General features: G+C 38.2%; 1 protein-coding gene across 1 annotated transcript in view; it reads right to left on the bottom strand.

Moving 5' to 3' along the window:
* Nucleotides 1–1988: 1988 nt before the first annotated feature.
* Nucleotides 1989–21102, bottom strand: part of LOC135499365 (uncharacterized) — a gene marked incomplete at its 5' end in the record, with an annotated part of 28948 nt that continues 9834 nt past the window's right edge. Inside the window, 12 exons of the mRNA XM_064790110.1 lie at nt 1989–11075; nt 11346–11541; nt 12548–12640; nt 12814–12988; nt 14708–16061; nt 17342–17438; nt 17912–18072; nt 18484–18637; nt 18909–19057; nt 19458–19634; nt 19946–20039; nt 20319–20446. Coding sequence (XP_064646180.1) covers nt 10345–11075; nt 11346–11541; nt 12548–12640; nt 12814–12988; nt 14708–16061; nt 17342–17438; nt 17912–18072; nt 18484–18637; nt 18909–19057; nt 19458–19634; nt 19946–20039; nt 20319–20446 — 3509 coding nt within the window. The remainder of the gene's footprint in view (nt 11076–11345; nt 11542–12547; nt 12641–12813; nt 12989–14707; nt 16062–17341; nt 17439–17911; nt 18073–18483; nt 18638–18908; nt 19058–19457; nt 19635–19945; nt 20040–20318; nt 20447–21102) is intronic.

Here is a 21102-nt window from a genome sequence, read left to right as displayed (position 1 = left end):
TTTAAAGTTTTCGACCAATTTCGAATGAACAGAGTGGACCTTCAGAAATAAAATACTAAACAACAAATAAAAGGCAAGTTTTCTTTCGAAACTCGCACGTCCAGCCGGAGCACTCATATTTCCCGCAATTTAACTTTGGTGACGTCACTGTAATATAATTCACAGAATACGAGACATTCTGACATTTCTGGAAGATGTAACAAGTCGCTGTACCAATGTATGCTGCTATTTACCCATCGTTTGGTTTGGTTCGGATATTTCCAATGATTGAAACCATTGACCAATGAGGCAGTTTGTTTTCATTTACATCAAGCACAAGCACACCGAATTTCGGTCCAATGCTCAACTTGGCTAACAGGGGGCCATAACCGAAAAGGTAAAAAGTGCACTATCTCGCTTTATTGGTGACTTGCTTTTAATAATATTTTTATGGTAGGTATTCCAAGCCAGGATACAACACATGTCATACCCATTTTTATTTGACCTATATACTATACACGTAGCATGTTCCTTGAACGGGATGAATTCCTAACCACCAACTATCTGTATGGTGAGCTCAGTGGCCCCTGGTTGATAGTGTTGATACTTATGTATTGAAAAACTGAAATGAAATATAGAAGAACTCTTGCATTTTGATCCAAGCATGGAAGTTTGAATGCACTGGAGTGCATTATTTCAATCTGTGTTCACTGATCTCTTTCCATACATTTACACCCATGTTATTTTTGCATTTATTGCTTATCTGATCGATTTCTCTCTGTCCATTTTCTATACGTGTACTGTATTCCTATTACTGGTGACGTTTGTAGACTGTTGGTCAATTACAATATTATGATAACTATAATAGTTGTTTTTCTTAATTATTTTGATACAGTCATAGCACTGGACTTATTTCTGTCCCTTGCCAAGAGGAGGATGGATGCACATAGTGTTCTGTCCCATCCAAACCCCAATCCAGACCGAAGTTTGTAAAGCATTGATTTGATGTTACATGGAAATGATGATTGAAGCTCAAAATTAGTACGAGTTATGTACCCATATCCTCGCCAAAGTCACACATGACCCCACGAATACCATCACTTTCAACAGGCTTGTGCTGGTGCTGGTGGTGAAAGAACTGAATATTTGTTGAGGTCATGAGTTCGAATCTCGAAGGCCCCTGCCTCCCCCCCCCCCACACATTCGAACCCATGATATATGTTAATACTGAAACTTCTTATTCGTATTGCACAGCTTAAGTGTTCTTAGCAGTCATATATATATGTTGTTTGTTTTTTCTCAAAACTTTACGGAGCTGGCAACTGGCCGAGTAGGGGTATCCAGTAAATTAGAAAAAGTCCCTTGAGCTATGTTTTAGCTTCGAGTTATTCACTCGGAGGTTTGAGGGTACCTTTTAGCCCTACATACATGTATTTGTTATCAAGTTAGGACTGAAATAAAGTTATATATACTAGCTATTTCAAATGCAAAATCTTGTGGTCTGGCATAACAGCGCATCGACTTTTTGCCAATAAATATGGATTTTGTCCAAAATGAGACTCGCCATTTTAAGCTCCATTACGAGGTCCTCTTCCATGACCCCTTTATATTTCCATCAATGTATCCAAAATAATCGACATCTTGACAGTCACTTAAATAACATCATCCTTATCATTGCTGTGTTGCATAAAAATCGATTCCGTGTTTAATATTAATATCTAATCATCCAGCAGTCCTTTTTTAAGGACAAAGTCACAATAAAAATTTAGGGACAAGTTAAATGTGATCCAAGTTCAGTGGTTTTATAAAATCCTTAAAACCTAGAGATTACTATGCATGATATATTTTACCTCATAACTTAATTCTTTCATACAATCTTACAATCTTACAATCATACAAACATACTCGAGAGTCATCAACGTTACCTCTAGGTTTTTAGGGGGACACTTACAAATTCCTGTGCAACACATTCCCGTTTCAAATAAGCAACATAAAACAAGAAACAACGATTGTATATTTCACTATGGTAATTTTTATTCATTTCCAACAAAGATTGTGGCATTTTCGCCAATCAATCGGTTCCCAATTCTGTCCTACGAAGACAAAAGGCAGTATGATAACGGACCATGTAATTTAGACATTTTGCTGATTTCGCGAATGCAACTTTTACATAATGAGTGATGAGCGGACAGTTTGAGTTAAGACTGATGTAAAAATTGCGTAGGAAGTGAAGCCATGCCTGGCCAAAAGTCTTATAATGGAGTCGTACAAAATATTAAAAATTGGTACATTTATTACATTTATTACATTTTTACATTTATTACATTTACAAATATTTTACAAACTAAAAATATCTGTTGTAATCCGTGTTGGTTTTGGCAAAGGCATTATCACCGTGGGTAGAGGTATTGGTTTACCTTTGTAACAAAATGCGGGCCTTGCGCATCTCAAAATGAACTAATCTTTTGTCTGTTTCTTTTGCGTCATTATTTCCTCTCCGGCTAAGCACGTAGTTTTCCTGGGCAAACCGATACCTTAATAAAGACCGTGATTATAAGCGTAATCAAATTGGCACAGTTCGCATTGAAAATGTAGTGGATAGCCGACCTTGTTACTGAAAACGGAGTGACTGTTTTGCATGTGTCTGAATTTTCGAACTCAGAAGAAGAAGAAGTCAATGAGGTATTGTAAAGTAACATGACAAGTGTACGGATAATTTCGGTTAGCTCACTAGGCAACTCCTTTTCAAGGCAAGGCTCGTAAAACTGCAGGGTAATTTACTTTTGAAAATGAATAAGAAATATCTCAAGAAAAAACATGAAAACATACAAAAAATAGTACAACGTGTGATATAGTGCACGCATATGATTAATTATATCATCTTGCTGCATCTTGAGTAGCCTGGCAACCTATTTCAAGACGTGAAAGAAAATTTTTAACCCCACCCCTTTGTACCAAAAAAACATTATCAAATCGATACAAAATTATTGTCTCCTCAACAAAAATTCAAAAATTCAAAAATTCAACCTCGAGTCAAATGCATACCATGAGAGCAGTTAATTTTTTAGACTGGGGCCCATCAAAAAATCACTTGTTTTTGAAGTGTCTGCTAAGTTATTTGCCAAAAATAACTGGGACTTGTTTTACAGTGTCTTGCACATAGAATTTAGATTGGAAGATTTTGCAATGGTGATCTTTCAAAAGGGCCATAATACGGATTAGAATACGCATTCTCGTCGTTTTTAAACATCTGACGCAATCTCTCCGATTGATATTGGGAGCATGTTTTGCACCTGCACCGAATCTGGCATTTGGTGACAAACCATTCATGGTGCCTTTTGGCGTTTCTGTAATTTTGTTTAAATTTGCGGTAACTTAGACTTACACATTTGCACAAAAAAGTAGGCAACCTGCACTTTCTGAAAATATTTTCGACTGTGTCACAATAGTTAGCGCAAAGGAGAGTATGCATCACTTTGAGATAGGGTGCCATTTGTCCATTTGGAATTATAGGTATCAAGTCACTAACTATCGACTCTTCTAACTGAAGATAACATATGATCTCTACAGTGAGATATAGTAAATTATCATAAAGCGGAACTTTTGCGCCTACATTCAGGCATGATATTAGACACTGAAATGCCTTTTTATCAAACTGTTCGAAGTTGAAATAAGAACATTTTCTATTTGTTAACATTCGAACTGCATTATCAGTAGTCACTAAAATCTTGTGAGCTATGATGGGGGGCTCAATGGTAACATCACCATTGTCACCAAAGCTGAACACAAGCATATCTCCCATTTGTCTGGAACCTTTTTGTTTTTCTCTTTAAAATTCTAAATGATCCCACATTCCCGCCCCCAGAGCCAGGAAATATGCTTGTGATCACAATGACAAGTGCAATTCACGGTACGTAAAGAATAACATCAGTCAGACAAGTCAACGAGCCCTGTTTTGCAAGTTGTTAATTGGGCTACTGAAGATGAAAGTAAACTGATCCAAGTTTTTTTGCACAAAATAACATAATTAAATCGATGGTAAGTACAATCATCCACTGTATTCATCAAAAGAGCAATCTCTTGTGACATTAAATGCATACAATGGGATATTCAGAAAGTTCCGGTCCATGAATTTGTAACCCTGAACCCAGGTTGTTGTCGCTGTAACATAGGCTGAAATATTTGCACAAAATTGTCGGCAACTTGCCCTTGAGTGTGTATCATTAAGAGATAGGGTGCCATTTGTCCATTACGATGAATTATGGGTATTGAACCCTGAAAATCCCCCCCCCCACAATTTTTGCTACCGCAGTATTGATGTCCTCATAAACAAAATTGCTGACTTGCTGTCCTTCACTCGGCTGACCCAAAAATTCCTGCAACATCAACCACCAAAACAATATGTCCGAAGTACACATATTGCAATGACAGAATTTACCAGTACATTCAATTTGTATACATTTCTGGCAAAGGGGACCACAGCATTTCTATGAGGTCATCACTTTCCCAACAAGAAGATATGTTGAAAAAAAAAAGGATTACACTTGCCAGAAACAGAACAATTGCCCTGCCGGGTTAACAATCACGGTAGTTGCTAAAAAGACACCACAAGGAAAACCTTTAAATCTATGCATATCTTTCAAAACAACACCCAGCCCCCCCCCCCCTTCCCCTCAACATTACCAGTAACTTTAATATACATTTGATGAACCTTACTTTCTGAGTTTAGCGGAATCTTTTTGCGGGCCTTGCGCATCTCAAAATGAACTAATCTTTTGTCTGTTTCTTTTGCGTCATTATTTCCTCTCCGGGTAAGCACGAAGAAGAAGAAGTCAATGAGGTATTGTAAAGTAACATGACACGTGTACGGATAATTTCGGTTAGCTCACTAGGCAACTCCTTTTCAAGGCAAGGCTCGTAAAACTGCAGGGTAATTTACTTTTGAAAATGAATAAGAAATATCTCAAGAAAAAACATAAAAACATACAAAAAATAGTACAACGTGTGATATAGTGCACGCATATGATTAATTATATCATCTTGCTGCATCTTGAGTAGCCTGGCAACCTATTTCAAGACGTGAAAGAAAATTTTTAACCCCACCCCTTTGTACCAAAAAAACATTATCAAATCGATACAAAATTATTGTCTCCTCAACAAAAATTCAAAAATTCAAAAATTCAACCTCGAGTCAAATGCATACCATGAGAGCAGTTAATTTTTTAGACTGGGGCCCATCAAAAAATCACTTGTTTTTGAAGTGTCTGCTAAGTTATTTGCCAAAAATAACTGGGACTTGTTTTACAGTGTCTTGCACATAGAATTTAGATTGGAAGATTTTGCAATGGTGATCTTTCAAAAGGGCCATAATACGGATTAGAATACGCATTCTCGTCGTTTTTAAACATCTGACGCAATCTCTCCGATTGATATTGGGAGCATGTTTTGCACCTGCACCGAATCTGGCATTTGGTGACAAACCATTCATGGTGCCTTTAGGCGTTTCTGTAATTTTGTTTAAATTTGCGGTAACTTGGACTTACACATTTGCACAAAAAAGTAGGCAACCTGCACTTTCTGAAAATATTTTCGACTGTGTCACAATAGTTAGCGCAAAGGAGAGTATGCATCACTTTGAGATAGGGTGCCATTTGTCCATTTGGAATTATAGGTATCAAGTCACTAACTATCGACTCTTCTAACTGAAGATAACATATGATCTCTACAGTGAGATATAGTAAATTATCATAAAGCGGAACTTTTGCGCCTACATTCAGGCATGATATTAGACACTGAAATGCCTTTTTATCAAACTGTTCGAAGTTGAAATAAGAACATTTTCTATTTGTTAACATTCGAACTGCATTATCAGTAGTCACTAAAATCTTGTGAGCTATGATGGGGGGCTCAATGGTAACATCACCATTGTCACCAAAGCTGAACACAAGCATATCTCCCATTTGTCTGGAACCTTTTTGTTTTTCTCTTTAAAATTCTAAATGATCCCACATTCCCGCCCCCAGAGCCAGGAAATATGCTTGTGATCACAATGACAAGTGCAATTCACGGTACGTAAAGAATAACATCAGTCAGACAAGTCAACGAGCCCTGTTTTGCAAGTTGTTAATTGGGCTACTGAAGATGAAAGTAAACTGATCCAAGTTTTTTTGCACAAAATAACATAATTAAATCGATGGTAAGTACAATCATCCACTGTATTCATCAAAAGAGCAATCTCTTGTGACATTAAATGCATACAATGGGATATTCAGAAAGTTCCGGTCCATGAATTTGTAACCCTGAACCCAGGTTGTTGTAGCTGTAACATAGGCTGAAATATTTGCACAAAATTGTCGGCAACTTGCCCTTGAGTGTGTATCATTAAGAGATAGGGTGCCATTTGTCCATTACGATGAATTATGGGTATTGAACCCTGAAAATCCCCCCCCCACAATTTTTGCTACCGCAGTATTGATGTCCTCATAAACAAAATTGCTGACTTGCTGTCCTTCACTCGGCTGACCCAAAAATTCCTGCAACATCAACCACCAAAACAATATGTCCGAAGTACACATATTGCAATGACAGAATTTACCAGTACATTCAATTTGTATACATTTCTGGCAAAGGGGACCACAGCATTTCTATGAGGTCATCACTTTCCCAACAAGAAAATATGTTGAAAAAAAAAAGGATTACACTTGCCAGAAACAGAACAATTGCCCTGCCGGGTTAACAATCACGGTAGTTGCTAAAAAGACACCACAAGGAAAACCTTTAAATCTATGCATATCTTTCAAAACAACACCCAGCCCCCCCCCCCTTCCCCTCAACATTACCCAGTAACTTTAATATACATTTGATGAACCTTACTTTCTGAGTTTAGCGGAATCTTTTTGCGGGCCTTGCGCATCTCAAAATGAACTAATCTTTTGTCTGTTTCTTTTGCGTCATTATTTCCTCTCCGGGTAAGCACGAAGAAGAAGAAGTCAATGAGGTATTGTAAAGTAACATGACACGTGTACGGATAATTTCGGTTAGCTCACTAGGCAACTCCTTTTCAAGGCAAGGCTCGTAAAACTGCAGGGTAATTTACTTTTGAAAATGAATAAGAAATATCTCAAGAAAAAACATAAAAACATACAAAAAATAGTACAACGTGTGATATAGTGCACGCATATGATTAATTATATCATCTTGCTGCATCTTGAGTAGCCTGGCAACCTATTTCAAGACGTGAAAGAAAATTTTTAACCCCACCCCTTTGTACCAAAAAAACATTATCAAATCGATACAAAATTATTGTCTCCTCAACAAAAATTCAAAAATTCAAAAATTCAACCTCGAGTCAAATGCATACCATGAGAGCAGTTAATTTTTTAGACTGGGGCCCATCAAAAAATCACTTGTTTTTGAAGTGTCTGCTAAGTTATTTGCCAAAAATAACTGGGACTTGTTTTACAGTGTCTTGCACATAGAATTTAGATTGGAAGATTTTGCAATGGTGATCTTTCAAAAGGGCCATAATACGGATTAGAATACGCATTCTCGTCGTTTTTAAACATCTGACGCAATCTCTCCGATTGATATTGGGAGCATGTTTTGCACCTGCACCGAATCTGGCATTTGGTGACAAACCATTCATGGTGCCTTTAGGCGTTTCTGTAATTTTGTTTAAATTTGCGGTAACTTGGACTTACACATTTGCACAAAAAAGTAGGCAACCTGCACTTTCTGAAAATATTTTCGACTGTGTCACAATAGTTAGCGCAAAGGAGAGTATGCATCACTTTGAGATAGGGTGCCATTTGTCCATTTGGAATTATAGGTATCAAGTCACTAACTATCGACTCTTCTAACTGAAGATAACATATGATCTCTACAGTGAGATATAGTAAATTATCATAAAGCGGAACTTTTGCGCCTACATTCAGGCATGATATTAGACACTGAAATGCCTTTTTATCAAACTGTTCGAAGTTGAAATAAGAACATTTTCTATTTGTTAACATTCGAACTGCATTATCAGTAGTCACTAAAATCTTGTGAGCTATGATGGGGGGCTCAATGGTAACATCACCATTGTCACCAAAGCTGAACACAAGCATATCTCCCATTTGTCTGGAACCTTTTTGTTTTTCTCTTTAAAATTCTAAATGATCCCACATTCCCGCCCCCAGAGCCAGGAAATATGCTTGTGATCACAATGACAAGTGCAATTCACGGTACGTAAAGAATAACATCAGTCAGACAAGTCAACGAGCCCTGTTTTGCAAGTTGTTAATTGGGCTACTGAAGATGAAAGTAAACTGATCCAAGTTTTTTTGCACAAAATAACATAATTAAATCGATGGTAAGTACAATCATCCACTGTATTCATCAAAAGAGCAATCTCTTGTGACATTAAATGCATACAATGGGATATTCAGAAAGTTCCGGTCCATGAATTTGTAACCCTGAACCCAGGTTGTTGTAGCTGTAACATAGGCTGAAATATTTGCACAAAATTGTCGGCAACTTGCCCTTGAGTGTGTATCATTAAGAGATAGGGTGCCATTTGTCCATTACGATGAATTATGGGTATTGAACCCTGAAAATCCCCCCCCCACAATTTTTGCTACCGCAGTATTGATGTCCTCATAAACAAAATTGCTGACTTGCTGTCCTTCACTCGGCTGACCCAAAAATTCCTGCAACATCAACCACCAAAACAATATGTCCGAAGTACACATATTGCAATGACAGAATTTACCAGTACATTCAATTTGTATACATTTCTGGCAAAGGGGACCACAGCATTTCTATGAGGTCATCACTTTCCCAACAAGAAAATATGTTGAAAAAAAAAAGGATTACACTTGCCAGAAACAGAACAATTGCCCTGCCGGGTTAACAATCACGGTAGTTGCTAAAAAGACACCACAAGGAAAACCTTTAAATCTATGCATATCTTTCAAAACAACACCCAGCCCCCCCCCCCCCCTTCCCCTCAACATTACCAGTAACTTTAATATACATTTGATGAACCTTACTTTCTGAGTTTAGCGGAATCTTTTTGAACATATTAGTTGGTTCACCATAAATCAAGTCTGAGGGTATTTGAAAAAAAATGCAAATTACAAATGACTATTTACATCGAATGCCTCGAAGCACTAGCATATCACCTTTCTCAAAAAGACTAATCTAATAACAAGTGATTTGGATTGATTGCCAATGCAACTAAAATACAAGTTACGGTATATGGATGGATTGCCATCACATGTCAAATGCTATAACTTGCAACTCTAGCATTAGCGACAAGAAAATTAACATGAAAATAAAATACAAGTTGCGGTATATGGATGGATTGCCATCACATGTCAAATGCTATAACTTGCAACTCTAGCATTAGCGACAAGAAAATCAACATGAAACTAAAATACAAGTTATGGTATATGGATGGATTGCCATCACATGTCAAATGCTATAACTTGCAACTCTAGCATTAGCGACAAGAAAATTAACATGAAAATAAAATACAAGTTGCGGTATATGGATGGATTGCCATCACATGTCAAATGCTATAACTTGCAACTCTAGCATTAGCGACAAGAAAATTAACATGAAAATAAAATACAAGTTACGGTATATGGATGGATTGCCATCACATGTCAAATGCTATAACTTGCAACTCTAGCATTAGCGACAAGAAAATTAACATGAAAATAAAATACAAGTTACAGTATATGGATGGATTGCCATCACATGTAAATGCTATAACTTGCAACTCTAGCATTAGCGACAAGAAAATTAACATGAAACTAAAATACAAGTTATGGTATATGGATGGATTGCCATCACATGTCAAATGCTATGACTTGCAACTCTAGTATTAGCGACAAGAAAATTAACATGAAACTAAAATACAAGTTACGGTATATGGATGGATTGCCATCACATGTAAATGCTATAACTTGCAACTCTAGCATTAGCGACAAGTAAATTAACATGAAACTAAAATACAAGTTACGGTATATGGATGGATTGCCATCACATGTAAATGCTATAACTTGCAACTCTAGTATTAGCGACAAGTAAATTAACATGAAACTAAAATACAAGTTACGGTATATGGATGGATTGCCATCACATGTAAATGCTATAACTTGCAACTCTAGTAAGCGGCAAGAAAATGAGTGAATTTACATACCAACACCACACTTATCATCACAAACCTGAGCAGACATGATTTTGGTGGACAGCAAATAGAAGAAATTATGATGGCCTTTCCAAGCAAGGAAATGCAATGCCTGGTCTTCGGGGAAAATTTCACCGATTTAGGACAATCTGAAAATGTGATTTGGTTGGTTGACCATTGCATATTATTTAGATATTTCCCATTTTTTCCTTTGACTTTTTCAACAAGGCGTTTCGTGCATTGCTATCCGATTTGATCATATGCTGAACTCGACTTTTTATCTGAGCATCAGTTCTGCTGCGCAGGACTGGAAAATTACCAACTACCCTCGAAATATCATTCTGGCGAGGGATTCGTTTATTCAAGAGGTGTCTCTTGAATCCCAGTTCTAATGCAGTCAGTTCTTCCTTTGTCCATCTTACCCTCTGCGTCTTTCCTCTGACAGTTGCTTTACCTTTTTTTCTAGGCATCTCCATACTATCATTTCCTGAATCACATTCAGATGATGAGCTGCTACTGCTTGCTTTATAATTTGAATCCATGGTTGAATCATTATGTTCATCAGAGTTCGGTTCTATATTTCTAATCTTTTTTCCCTTTCGAGCTGTTCGTCTTGGAAGAGAATCCGGAGAACGGTCGGGTGAATCATCAGGCAGCAATTTATTGGATTTTCTCGGTTTTCCTTGTATTCCTGTCAACTTCTTTTTCAACTTCCGCTTTTTTGGTCTTCCTTTAGCCACTGAATCATCAGCATGTGGACCATCAACACCCTCTTCACCGTCACTGTTCTTTCGCTTTCGTCGTTTGTTCTTTGTCTTCTTAACCATACCATTGGAATCACTGGCATGTTCACTGCATTCACCATCATCCTCATCCCAATCAACATCATCTTCTTCATCAAAAGCAGTCCTTGGAATATCTGAAACAAGTTTATTTCGTAAATGTTAAAACGTTAAAGAAACAAATGTATCAACATTCCAAATTTGATCCCATATCACCTTGACATTGATCACAGAAAGCATAATGATGTAAGTCTGAAGCCGTGCAAGTGCCCTGCCATTTCATATTTGCCCAGACTCAAGTTCATCGTCCTCATAACACATAATCCACAAAGTACTCTACAAGGAGAGGAATCATTTTCCACTCTTGTTCTGGCATGGCACTAAAGTTTAAAGAAAGTCAGACTTACTGTCTATATCAATTTCGTCCAATGACTTTCCGCTGAAGTTTCCAACCACTCCCTGGTCAATGGCAAGTAACAGTTTGGACACTTTAGCCATTTCTATAGTTGATTCGTGCAACCTGTAGGCTTCCTTGTGAATATCCACTGTGTGACCCATATGGTTGCTAAGCCATTCGACTTCACCAGGTGTAAGACCAAGGATCTGAAAATCAGGTAATGAAACATAATGAATTTCTAGAGTTACAATTAATTCTTACGTATGCTCAACTCTGGCATCGTTGGCACTCGGGAGTTCAACACAGTGAGTTAATTTTATAATGATTTAATGAGTCGGACATAATAAAACTCGTCAGTTTCGTAACAATTTATCAAAATAATGAAAATATCATTCTTCTTTTGTACCATGACTATAGCCCCCAGACAGCTTAAATCAGATGACCACACAAACAATTTCCTGAAGCATTTTGTCCATATGAGACAAGCGCCTATTTGTTCCTAAGCAGGACACAATATTATATTTGCAGGAATAAATAACCATATTTATTGTCTAGATTACTGCTGGTAATATTTGCTTATCGTTTTGGAGAACGGGAAAGTGGTGCTGTGATGGAACCACAACACTGACTTATCCTCTGTGATTTTGCTGGGGAATTTTGTATTTGGAATTTGCTGAAACATGTTTCTGTGGCAATTTAGAAATGTTCATGGTTTTAACGTGTGGGGAAAATCATGTTCTTTTCATCTCTGAACAAAGACGATTCTTTTTGAAATCTCCGCCCAAAAGGGGTCAAATGATGGGACATTCCCGGCGATGCCAAGCTGTCAATTAAAAAAGTAGCCAATTTGCAATAAGGAAATCTGAAACTTATTTGACTCAAGTCCCGATTCTCTACTGTCTCTGCGGATTAACAAGTTGCTTAATATTCCAATCCAGAGTTTTGACGGAGATGTAACTTTGGTATAGTTACTGTGTCCGTTTTATGCGTTGATTGTAATCATAGATGAAAGTTGTTAGACTGCACAGTGCATTGTAATAACGTGCACAATATCCTTTACAAAAAGATAAACCCAAGCTGATTGTAGAAAATCGTAAAAGATAAACCCAAGCGGATTGTAGAAAATCGTATAAAAAAAATTGAAAATTACTGCTAAAACGTTCAATTCAGTTTATAGAAGAAACATCTTTAATTGAGGGTTGTAAAACATACCTGGGTTACTGTCGCAGTGTATTTTCGTAATCGTGTTGTGGATATCAGCTCTGGTCTTAGACAACCTGCAGCGACAGCAGTTTGGTTGAGAACCTGAAATATAGGAGATGCTACTTCAAAATATAGCTCATTTCAGGGAATTTGTTGAAAAGGCAAAACTTGAGACAATAATGTCTTGACTTATCAAAACTTTTCAGTTATTGATCCCTCCTCATGAAATTAAGACTTGTTTGAAATTTCAGATTTGTCAGATGCCAGATACCTACCTTCCATGGTGCAAGATGATTTGTCTTGCATGGCTGTCCGAAAAAATATACATTGTTGACGACGTTGCAGGTCTCCCTGTTTCGAACAAGCAGGTCCATTGCTGTTACCCACTCTAGTTTAAGTAGGAGTGGGACCCTTCTGTTCCGTTTCCCAGGAAGCTGTACCATGTCCAGACTATAAATAAAAATGTGATGAAAAAATTAAGCTCAATTTCGAATTTTAATTTCGGCTGAAATGCAACTGCCATGCCAAAAAATTCGAGCAGGCCGGCCCTAGGCCTGCTGGTGTGTAAACAGTTGAGGTCGGCAAAAGGGTTGATAATCTTTCCCAAGCGATGTGAAACTTTAAAACATGATTGTTTTGGTGAATTTTTCTCACCGCATACAACTTGTTACTGCATATAGCGAGCGCAAGATCACGGTTTTCCTCTCCATGATTTGAAAAAGCAGTTGCCAAAATTCTGATATTAAAAGAATCGAAATCAACAGTCCTCACAACAACAATCTGTATAAATTTCGTTTACGTAGATTTCTACACCTCCGATAACCACATGTTGTCTTGGATTCTATATCTTGATGTAATCAGTGGTTTGAAATATATTCTCAATATTTCTTTCAATATTCAGCCTTTCAATATTTCAATGTAGGAGAATAAAAATCCTGTATCTCAGGATGTGGGGATTCATTAAGCGTAGGCTAATGTCTGTATATGGTCTATAGTGTATGGTCAGTTTATGGTCTGGAGTATGGTGGGTTCGATGGATTATGGAGTGGTGATGAATGGAAAAATGTCCCTTTTTTCAATCACCCTTACTTTTAGTAAATATTCTCGGCCAAATCCCAGCATTTTTCAATTGCTGTGTCCATATTTGGACATGTAGCAAGGTATTTGAAGTGTCGTAGCATTTCCGTCAGTAGTCATTTGTATCAGAAGAAAAGAGAGGCTCGGCTCGGCTCAGGGGTAGCCGACTTCGATGTTTGATTTTCATGCATGGTGACAAGATTTAGAATGTAAATACGAATGTCTATCGCTGGGGTTGCTGTGGTTGACATTCAAATCAGTTTTGATTTTTTTAGACATCTAGAAAGTTAGCTGTACTTTCAGATATATCCGCTGTGAAATTTATGGTTGGGTGAAATTGATTGAGAGCCTTTATGGCCTTGTCTAGGGATTCCCTGCTATGGGTCGAAATCATGAAAATATTGTCAATGAACCGTTTCCATAGAATTGGTTGGAACTCTTGGGTTTCCAAAAGTTGTGTTCTAGCATGTCTAGCCTGCCCATGAATAGGTTGCAGAAATTAGGGGCCATGCATGTGTCCATGTGTGTGCTGTGAAGGAAGTTTTGTCATCAAAAGTGCAGTTGCATTTGAGGATACTGCATCATTTTTTGTCAGGGTTTCTGTCGGGACAGGTTAGATGTATATACCGTCTAGGGCTCCCTTTGCAGCCAAAATCCATTCGGTGTGATGATTATTGGTGTAAAGAGAAGTAACATCTAAAGCGCTGAGACAAAATTTCCTAGGTATAGTAAGGGGTTTTCCACGTCCTCTTGTACGTGATTGAGAAAGTCAGTGGTATCTCTCAAATAGGAGGGTAGGAGGTACGAGGGCCTTGATTTGGGTTTCTACAACCTAGAGATATTCTCAGCTTTAATTGCCAGTATTGCTGGAGATAATCGGTCTGTTGGAGTTTCCGGGTTAATATGGGTTATTTTTTATTCTTGATAAAGAGGTCGTAAGGCATCAACCTATAAGGGCCTATACCAACATAAGCGATTTTCGGGAGCGTTTCACAGCCAAGGTACGCTTTTTTCGTTGGCATGCAACGCGGCTAAAGATAACAAAGTCTTTGGTTCAAAGATAAATAGCTCAAGTATCGTAAATGTACTTACCTCTTCATCAGCTGTACCTCGAGAGGTGATAGAGAGTTGACAATCTCTTCGTTGGCCAGTGCATTCCACTTCGGTCTATCTACGAAGCAAGACAAATTCATCTTGGCCACTTCTCCTCCCCTGCGCTTATTGAATAATGTAACGAGGCAGAACAACACTTCTGACAACCTTCTCCATGAACAGGATGATTGATGGTCTTGAAGGTCCTGCACACTGGTCGCCAACTGCTGTTGCAGATAGTTCTTAAACGACAACAAGTCGCTAGTTAATGGAAGTATTTCTGTTGCATTATACCGGCGCTCCTTTAAGCTTTGCAAAGCCTGGGTTGAAATAGACTGGGTCCATTCTGCATTGAATAGTTTTAGGAATGTTCGTGATTGCTCATCTATGTCCCGATCTTTTTTTCTGAGACCCATGCCTCTTTTTATAAGGCCACACCGTTTAAGAGAGTGTCCGAGATGTAGACCGAGTGAAGGGGTTCCAAGTAAAGGGACCCCACTCATTGTGGTATCCTCACTTACACTACACAGTTCTTTTGTTACATTGACTGCATCATCAAAATAACATCCATCAATTATTTCAGTCAGTGAAATGTTTTTCTTTACACTATCACGAAATGCAATCAAGAAGCGTGCTAGTTGTCGCATTCTTTGGGATATGATATAATGTTTGTTTCTTCCTAATCTGTTGAGAAGTATCGACCCAAATTTCAATATCATGAAATCTTTCTCGACAGCTGACTTTATAGGACCATGGCGCATCCTACTGATTACCGCCTCCCTCAAGGTTACAATATCCTGGCTGAAAAGTGGCTCATTAGCCCGTGTAGCACCTTCCAGGAAAATCCGGCACTGAACCTTCATGGAATGGCTTCTGTTCGTTTCTGAAGTTGTTTTATCCGTATGATTTTCCTCCTCAGCTTCACTTTCAAGCAAACAGTCGTTATCTTCAGCTGATGCATCGCTATTTTTCCCTCGATCATTAAATATGCAGGTTTTTACATGCCTCCAAAACTCATCTTGATGCAAGAATGCCAAACAATAAATGCATGGCAAGTACTCCTCTGCGTTTCTGGCTACAGATGGTCGGCGGGACACAATGAGACTACCTTCTCCTTTCTGGAGAACCTTGATATTATGGCTAAAGTCTCCCATGTGCCGCAAACGTTCTTTTTCTTTATCCTTATGGGCTTTGTCCGAAATTGCCTGAATTTTGGCCACCTCCATTTCGTCTTTGTGAGCCTTTCCCCAATGGCGGGACACTTTACTGTCTAAGGCCCCACAGAAATAACACGAGTGGCGTCGATCGTAGGTTCTTGCACCATCACTCTTTCTCTGGTACACAGGTACTGTAACTAGAGAAAAAAACATGTTCACTGATAGCGCGACTGAGAAAAAATCATCATAACATGAAAGAATAGAGCAATTTTGAGTTAAATTTTGTCGTGTCTGAAAAATGAAACGGAAATTAAATGTCATATTATAAAATCAACTTGGTTTAGAATGAACTACACATCACAGTGTTAATGCACTATGTGCCAATGAACCATAACCGCTTTGGTTGGTGCAAAATGTAGAATTTGTACCATTTCAAAAGCATTCAAAACCACTTTATTCCTTATTTGATTTGAGATTAAGAATTGAAGTCGATACCTCACGGTCAGCATTGATTGTCTCACCTAAACCACTCGGTGGAGCAATTATTGGCCAAAACCTGGCACCGCCTCGGTCTACAACTTAGCGCCACCCTCACGGTTTTGGTGTGACAACCAATACCTCCAGTTTCATTGCAGTCACTAGCCGGTTATCAGCACTAGCATTAATAGCAATGATACATTGTATACCGTTCCTCAATCAGTTATGGTATCAGCGATGCCATTGATTAGTTATTATATCAGTGATGCCAAAATGGTAAATGTCAACTTGGATTTCAAAACATTGCTCGACATAATTCAGCCTGACCCTATCACTCATCAATAACAGAAATTACAAAGAGCATCATGCTAAATCCCTCCAAGTTCACATATGCTGCCAAATTCCTGTCGGAATAGTGAAAGTTTTGCATGACATTTTTAAGTGGACAGTGGGCAGATTATGTGGTCAACCAGATACATGCCCCCCCCCCCCCTTGAGCATACCAGACGGTCATAAGATATCTTGATAACTCCACAAGGCACATGGCGGATCGCCGGTGGGAGGGGAGGGGGATGGATGGCTTTGGGATATCACCAATATTTTCTCATGAATACATTTCCATCTCAATCATATTAGGTACACCAGCGACCTCAAACATATTAGGTGGACACGCAATTGTCCACTTTATTGACTTGATATGTTGAAACACTACCGTAAAACACTCATTCAAGGGTGCATGGTAAATATATCAGGTAGTCAAGATACAAACGGATAAGTCAGTTGCAATGGAGAAATATTTGACAGAAGAAAATTTGTCATTATGGGGCAAAAATATCTATTGCTTTATCTGTTGTAATCTATAGCAGTAGTTTTGCATCCTCGGAAGCTTCTCAGCAAAACAGTCAAACTGATCACCTCATAGGGCCAAAAGGGTTAAATGGATTGCATTCCCCAATTTGCTCCCTACACACTAAGATATTGCCCATAAATGGCTTCTTACCTGATGGGTATTTCGACTCTGTTGATTTGGTCTTCATCTTCGTTGTTTTCTTCTTTCCTGCTGATGCACTGCTACAAGCTGTTTCACTCGTTGAGGCCTAAAAGCAAGAAAACTGAACTAAACACCTTCGAATATTACAAGTTTTATAATTTGAACATGTGTTGGATCAATGTTAAACATGGGCAAAAGTTGGACATGACTGACATGTTCAAGCTGAATTTGTCACAGTATTGATATCCAAGAATTGGATGCATTAAATCGAAAAACAATGATTTCAAACATGTTACCATGAAATAGAATTTTCACATGGACACTACTCTTTTGCCCACTCTATCACTCAGAAGTCATAGGCATGAACAGAAATTGTTTTCTTAATCCCGTGTGTAAAGTACCTCTGGTCTCATATCGTTCCATCCATCAACTGCATCAGTGAGAAATCACCTAACAATGTACATGATTACGCTGTCGTCTCGGACACTAAATGCCTCATTTATGACATGTATAATGGAGTATCTGGCACCTACCAGAGGCAAAATTGCCACAGAAACATACGCTAAATAGTGCTCTTACCTTCTCTTTCTCATTTGCTGGTGGCTCCGGCCCATTCCTCCTTTCGACACTATTTTGCTTTTTACACTGAAGCTCTGACTTCTTATGTTGAAGGAAGTCGTCTATTTTGAAGAAACTCAGCTTACAATCTCCACACCGAAATATGTCTTGATTGTCTAATCCTGTCAACAAAAACAGCGGTTGCTTGAGAAATGCTGACATCAATTTTATTGCATCCATTGTGAAATTAGACCAAAATTAGAAGGTGGTTTATGTGTAAAATTGTTCGATTTAATAAATCTGGTTGGATTATTATTGTCATGAGTGTATCTAAATGGTACCCAGAACAAATAACATCAAGGGAAACAAATCACCAGGTCCAGGCACTAACATGTTGAAAACAGTGGAGTTTAGCAATTTGTCAGCACTCAATAGATTATGATAGGTATGCCACATACAGCATCACGTTACTGTAGATGTTTAGCCCATTACACCTACTCTCATTGAGATTGTGTAACAGATAACATAACAAAAGCCTTTTGGCGCCCTGCGTTCCACACCGTATTTATCTTGAAATGCATTTCTAGACTAACCTTCTTGTTCGTTTCTCTTCTCTAATTCACCAGACTCTGAATAGGGTTTGGATCTAACTTCTTCTGTGTTTTCACATGTCTCATTCTCCTGGGAGCTACTATCTTGGGAGCTTTCATTTGGTGAGTGATTGTTTTCGTCCGTGTCTTGTTCGTTCTGAAATTGAATGATGTAAAAGAACTATGTGGCATACAGAATGCAATCAAGAGATTCACACATAAAGCGATAATCACAAAGCAGAGATGATCATTGGATGGCGAATATGTAGTCGTCTGTTGAATTCATGAAGATAAATCATGTACTGTGCAGAAGGCCATAATGTTATATTCGAATGCTTGATGGCTAGCGTAGCAATATCAGATCCTGATACTGGGGAATGGGACTTACTAAACACCTCGTACCTGTGCATGTACATAAATTCCCTTACCTCGAACTTCATCATCCCATACTCCGATTCTGAGAGATTTAGTGACAAATTGTCTGAATGCAACCTTTGATCCATGAAAATCGTTGGAGATATTGGCAACCTTTGATCCATGAAAATCGTTGGAGATATTGGCAGGAGTTCAGCATATTCTGAAATCACATAATTATTTATTTTCGTAGGTATGTACAGCAATTTATTTTATTTGGGATACAGTTTTTGCTGTAATATAATTTTTCTTAAGATCTGTATTTTGTACTCCCAGATGATCACACAACATTGCAATTATTGTTTGATGTAAAGTCATTGTGACGTAGCTGTGACACCTCTGCTGTTTTATTCTATCACCTCATTATCGTCTGCTACAGTTACAATGTATAACAGCTCAGTGTATCAGTAACTTCGTCATAATTGGAAGCTTTGCAACATGCATGGATTAGAGAATGCTAAAAGTCGATCCTCCTTGGCGTGCATCATTGATGTCACTTGTCAGCTGCCATGGCGTCCAGTAGGAGTAGTAGTAGTAGTAGTAAGAGCACTAATGATAATTACCTTTAGGTCTAGGTTCTTGTGTATTCTCAGTATCTTCTCCAATTTGAGCACTATCTGGCTGAATTACAGAATTGCCTCTGAACTCATTGGGCAGCAGTGGGATGATTGGTTCTGGATGGCTTTGGATCTTGTCGACTTGGATTCTATTTTGCCGTGTTAGAACAGGGGTCGATGAACCTGAAATTTCAATTATATCAGCGTTCATGCATGACTGATACTACACACTGGCGCCATACTACATTCCAAACATTATCTAGAATATCATTATGCTGACTGTGCCATTATATATTAAGGCGTTATTTTACTCAAATTTAGTTTAATGCGCGAAGGCCAACATGATGGCTTTAATAGAGAAATATAACTGCAGCTATTGGAAATAACCCAAAATACATTAGTATGCCACCTGGAGAAGTTGGCGAAAACTTCATTTGGACGTAAGGGTAATTTTTCAGAATACAGGTATACACAGGATGGAATTATGAAATTACCTTTTGGATTTTCTCTTATATCGATCTCTTCTTCAGCAAGCAATAATGTCTTATCAACTTGGGTGATATCCCTGGGAGTGTTGGTGTCTAACATCTGAAAAAAAGCGCGAACGTCTTGATTGTTCATCAAAAGCTGACCAGTCAAATAAAGAGGATAAAACATGATAATAATGAACTTGCTTGATAATAGATTATTTGGACACTCACAGGGTGTAACAGCACTCAGCCACATGTTTGTGTTAAACTTTTCAGGGCAACATTATCAATGACAAGGAATTTAACAATATATTATGGCTTCGATCTATTTTGTAATCTGGCGAAAAAAACATTTTGACCTTTTATTGTCTCATAATGCGCATTCAAAGATTCCTACCTCATATTCACTGCCATCAAGATCTTTTCCAGGGCGCACATCATTGGGAATCTGGGCTTCAGCACTTGGAATATCAGACAATTCGGTAGTGTTGATGACCAAACAAATAGGATGCGGTTCGGCTGACCCTTAAATGTTGAGTGAAGATTCTATCATTCTCTATTTTGACACTCTCTGGTATCATAATAAATGTTCCCTAGGAATGACTGTCTCAACCTATGCCACTGTAACGGATAGCAAAATGAAACGGCCAGGGGCCATTGTGCTCACCGTATACATCTTTTAGTAGGCAGGATCATGCTTAGTTTAGAGGTGAATATGGTGAACACAATCAGGCATGAAGACTTTTTTTAGATGTGTATTGATTGTCAAGTAATAAGACAGGGCAGTATATATAAGTTTATGATCCAACCAATAATTGTCTATGACATCAACAAGATCAATATCGTGTGATTGCTAAGAGTCCCTGCAATAAAAAATTCATCGAAAAAAAGTCATTAATAAGCGAGATATTGCATGTCCTACTTTTTCAGTTTTGACTCCCTGGTGGCCGAATCAAGAATCAGATCAGGCCAAAATTCGGTGTCAGAGATTATCTGATGTAGGGGGTTACATGTACCAACTTTCAAGTTCATAGCTTCAGCAGTTAAGAAACGTGCCATAGTTACACTCTAATGGCCAATTTACGCCATTTGACCTCTGTGACCTAGAAAAGGAGGTCAAATCCAAAAATCGTAGGACATGTGGTGTATCCTTGCTAGAAGTCCCTGCCATAAAAATTTTA

Source organism: Lineus longissimus, chromosome 15, assembly GCF_910592395.1.
Source record: "Lineus longissimus chromosome 15, tnLinLong1.2, whole genome shotgun sequence".
Classification (NCBI taxonomy): domain Eukaryota; kingdom Metazoa; phylum Nemertea; class Pilidiophora; order Heteronemertea; family Lineidae; genus Lineus; species Lineus longissimus.
This window is presented reverse-complemented; position numbering and strand designations above follow the sequence as displayed.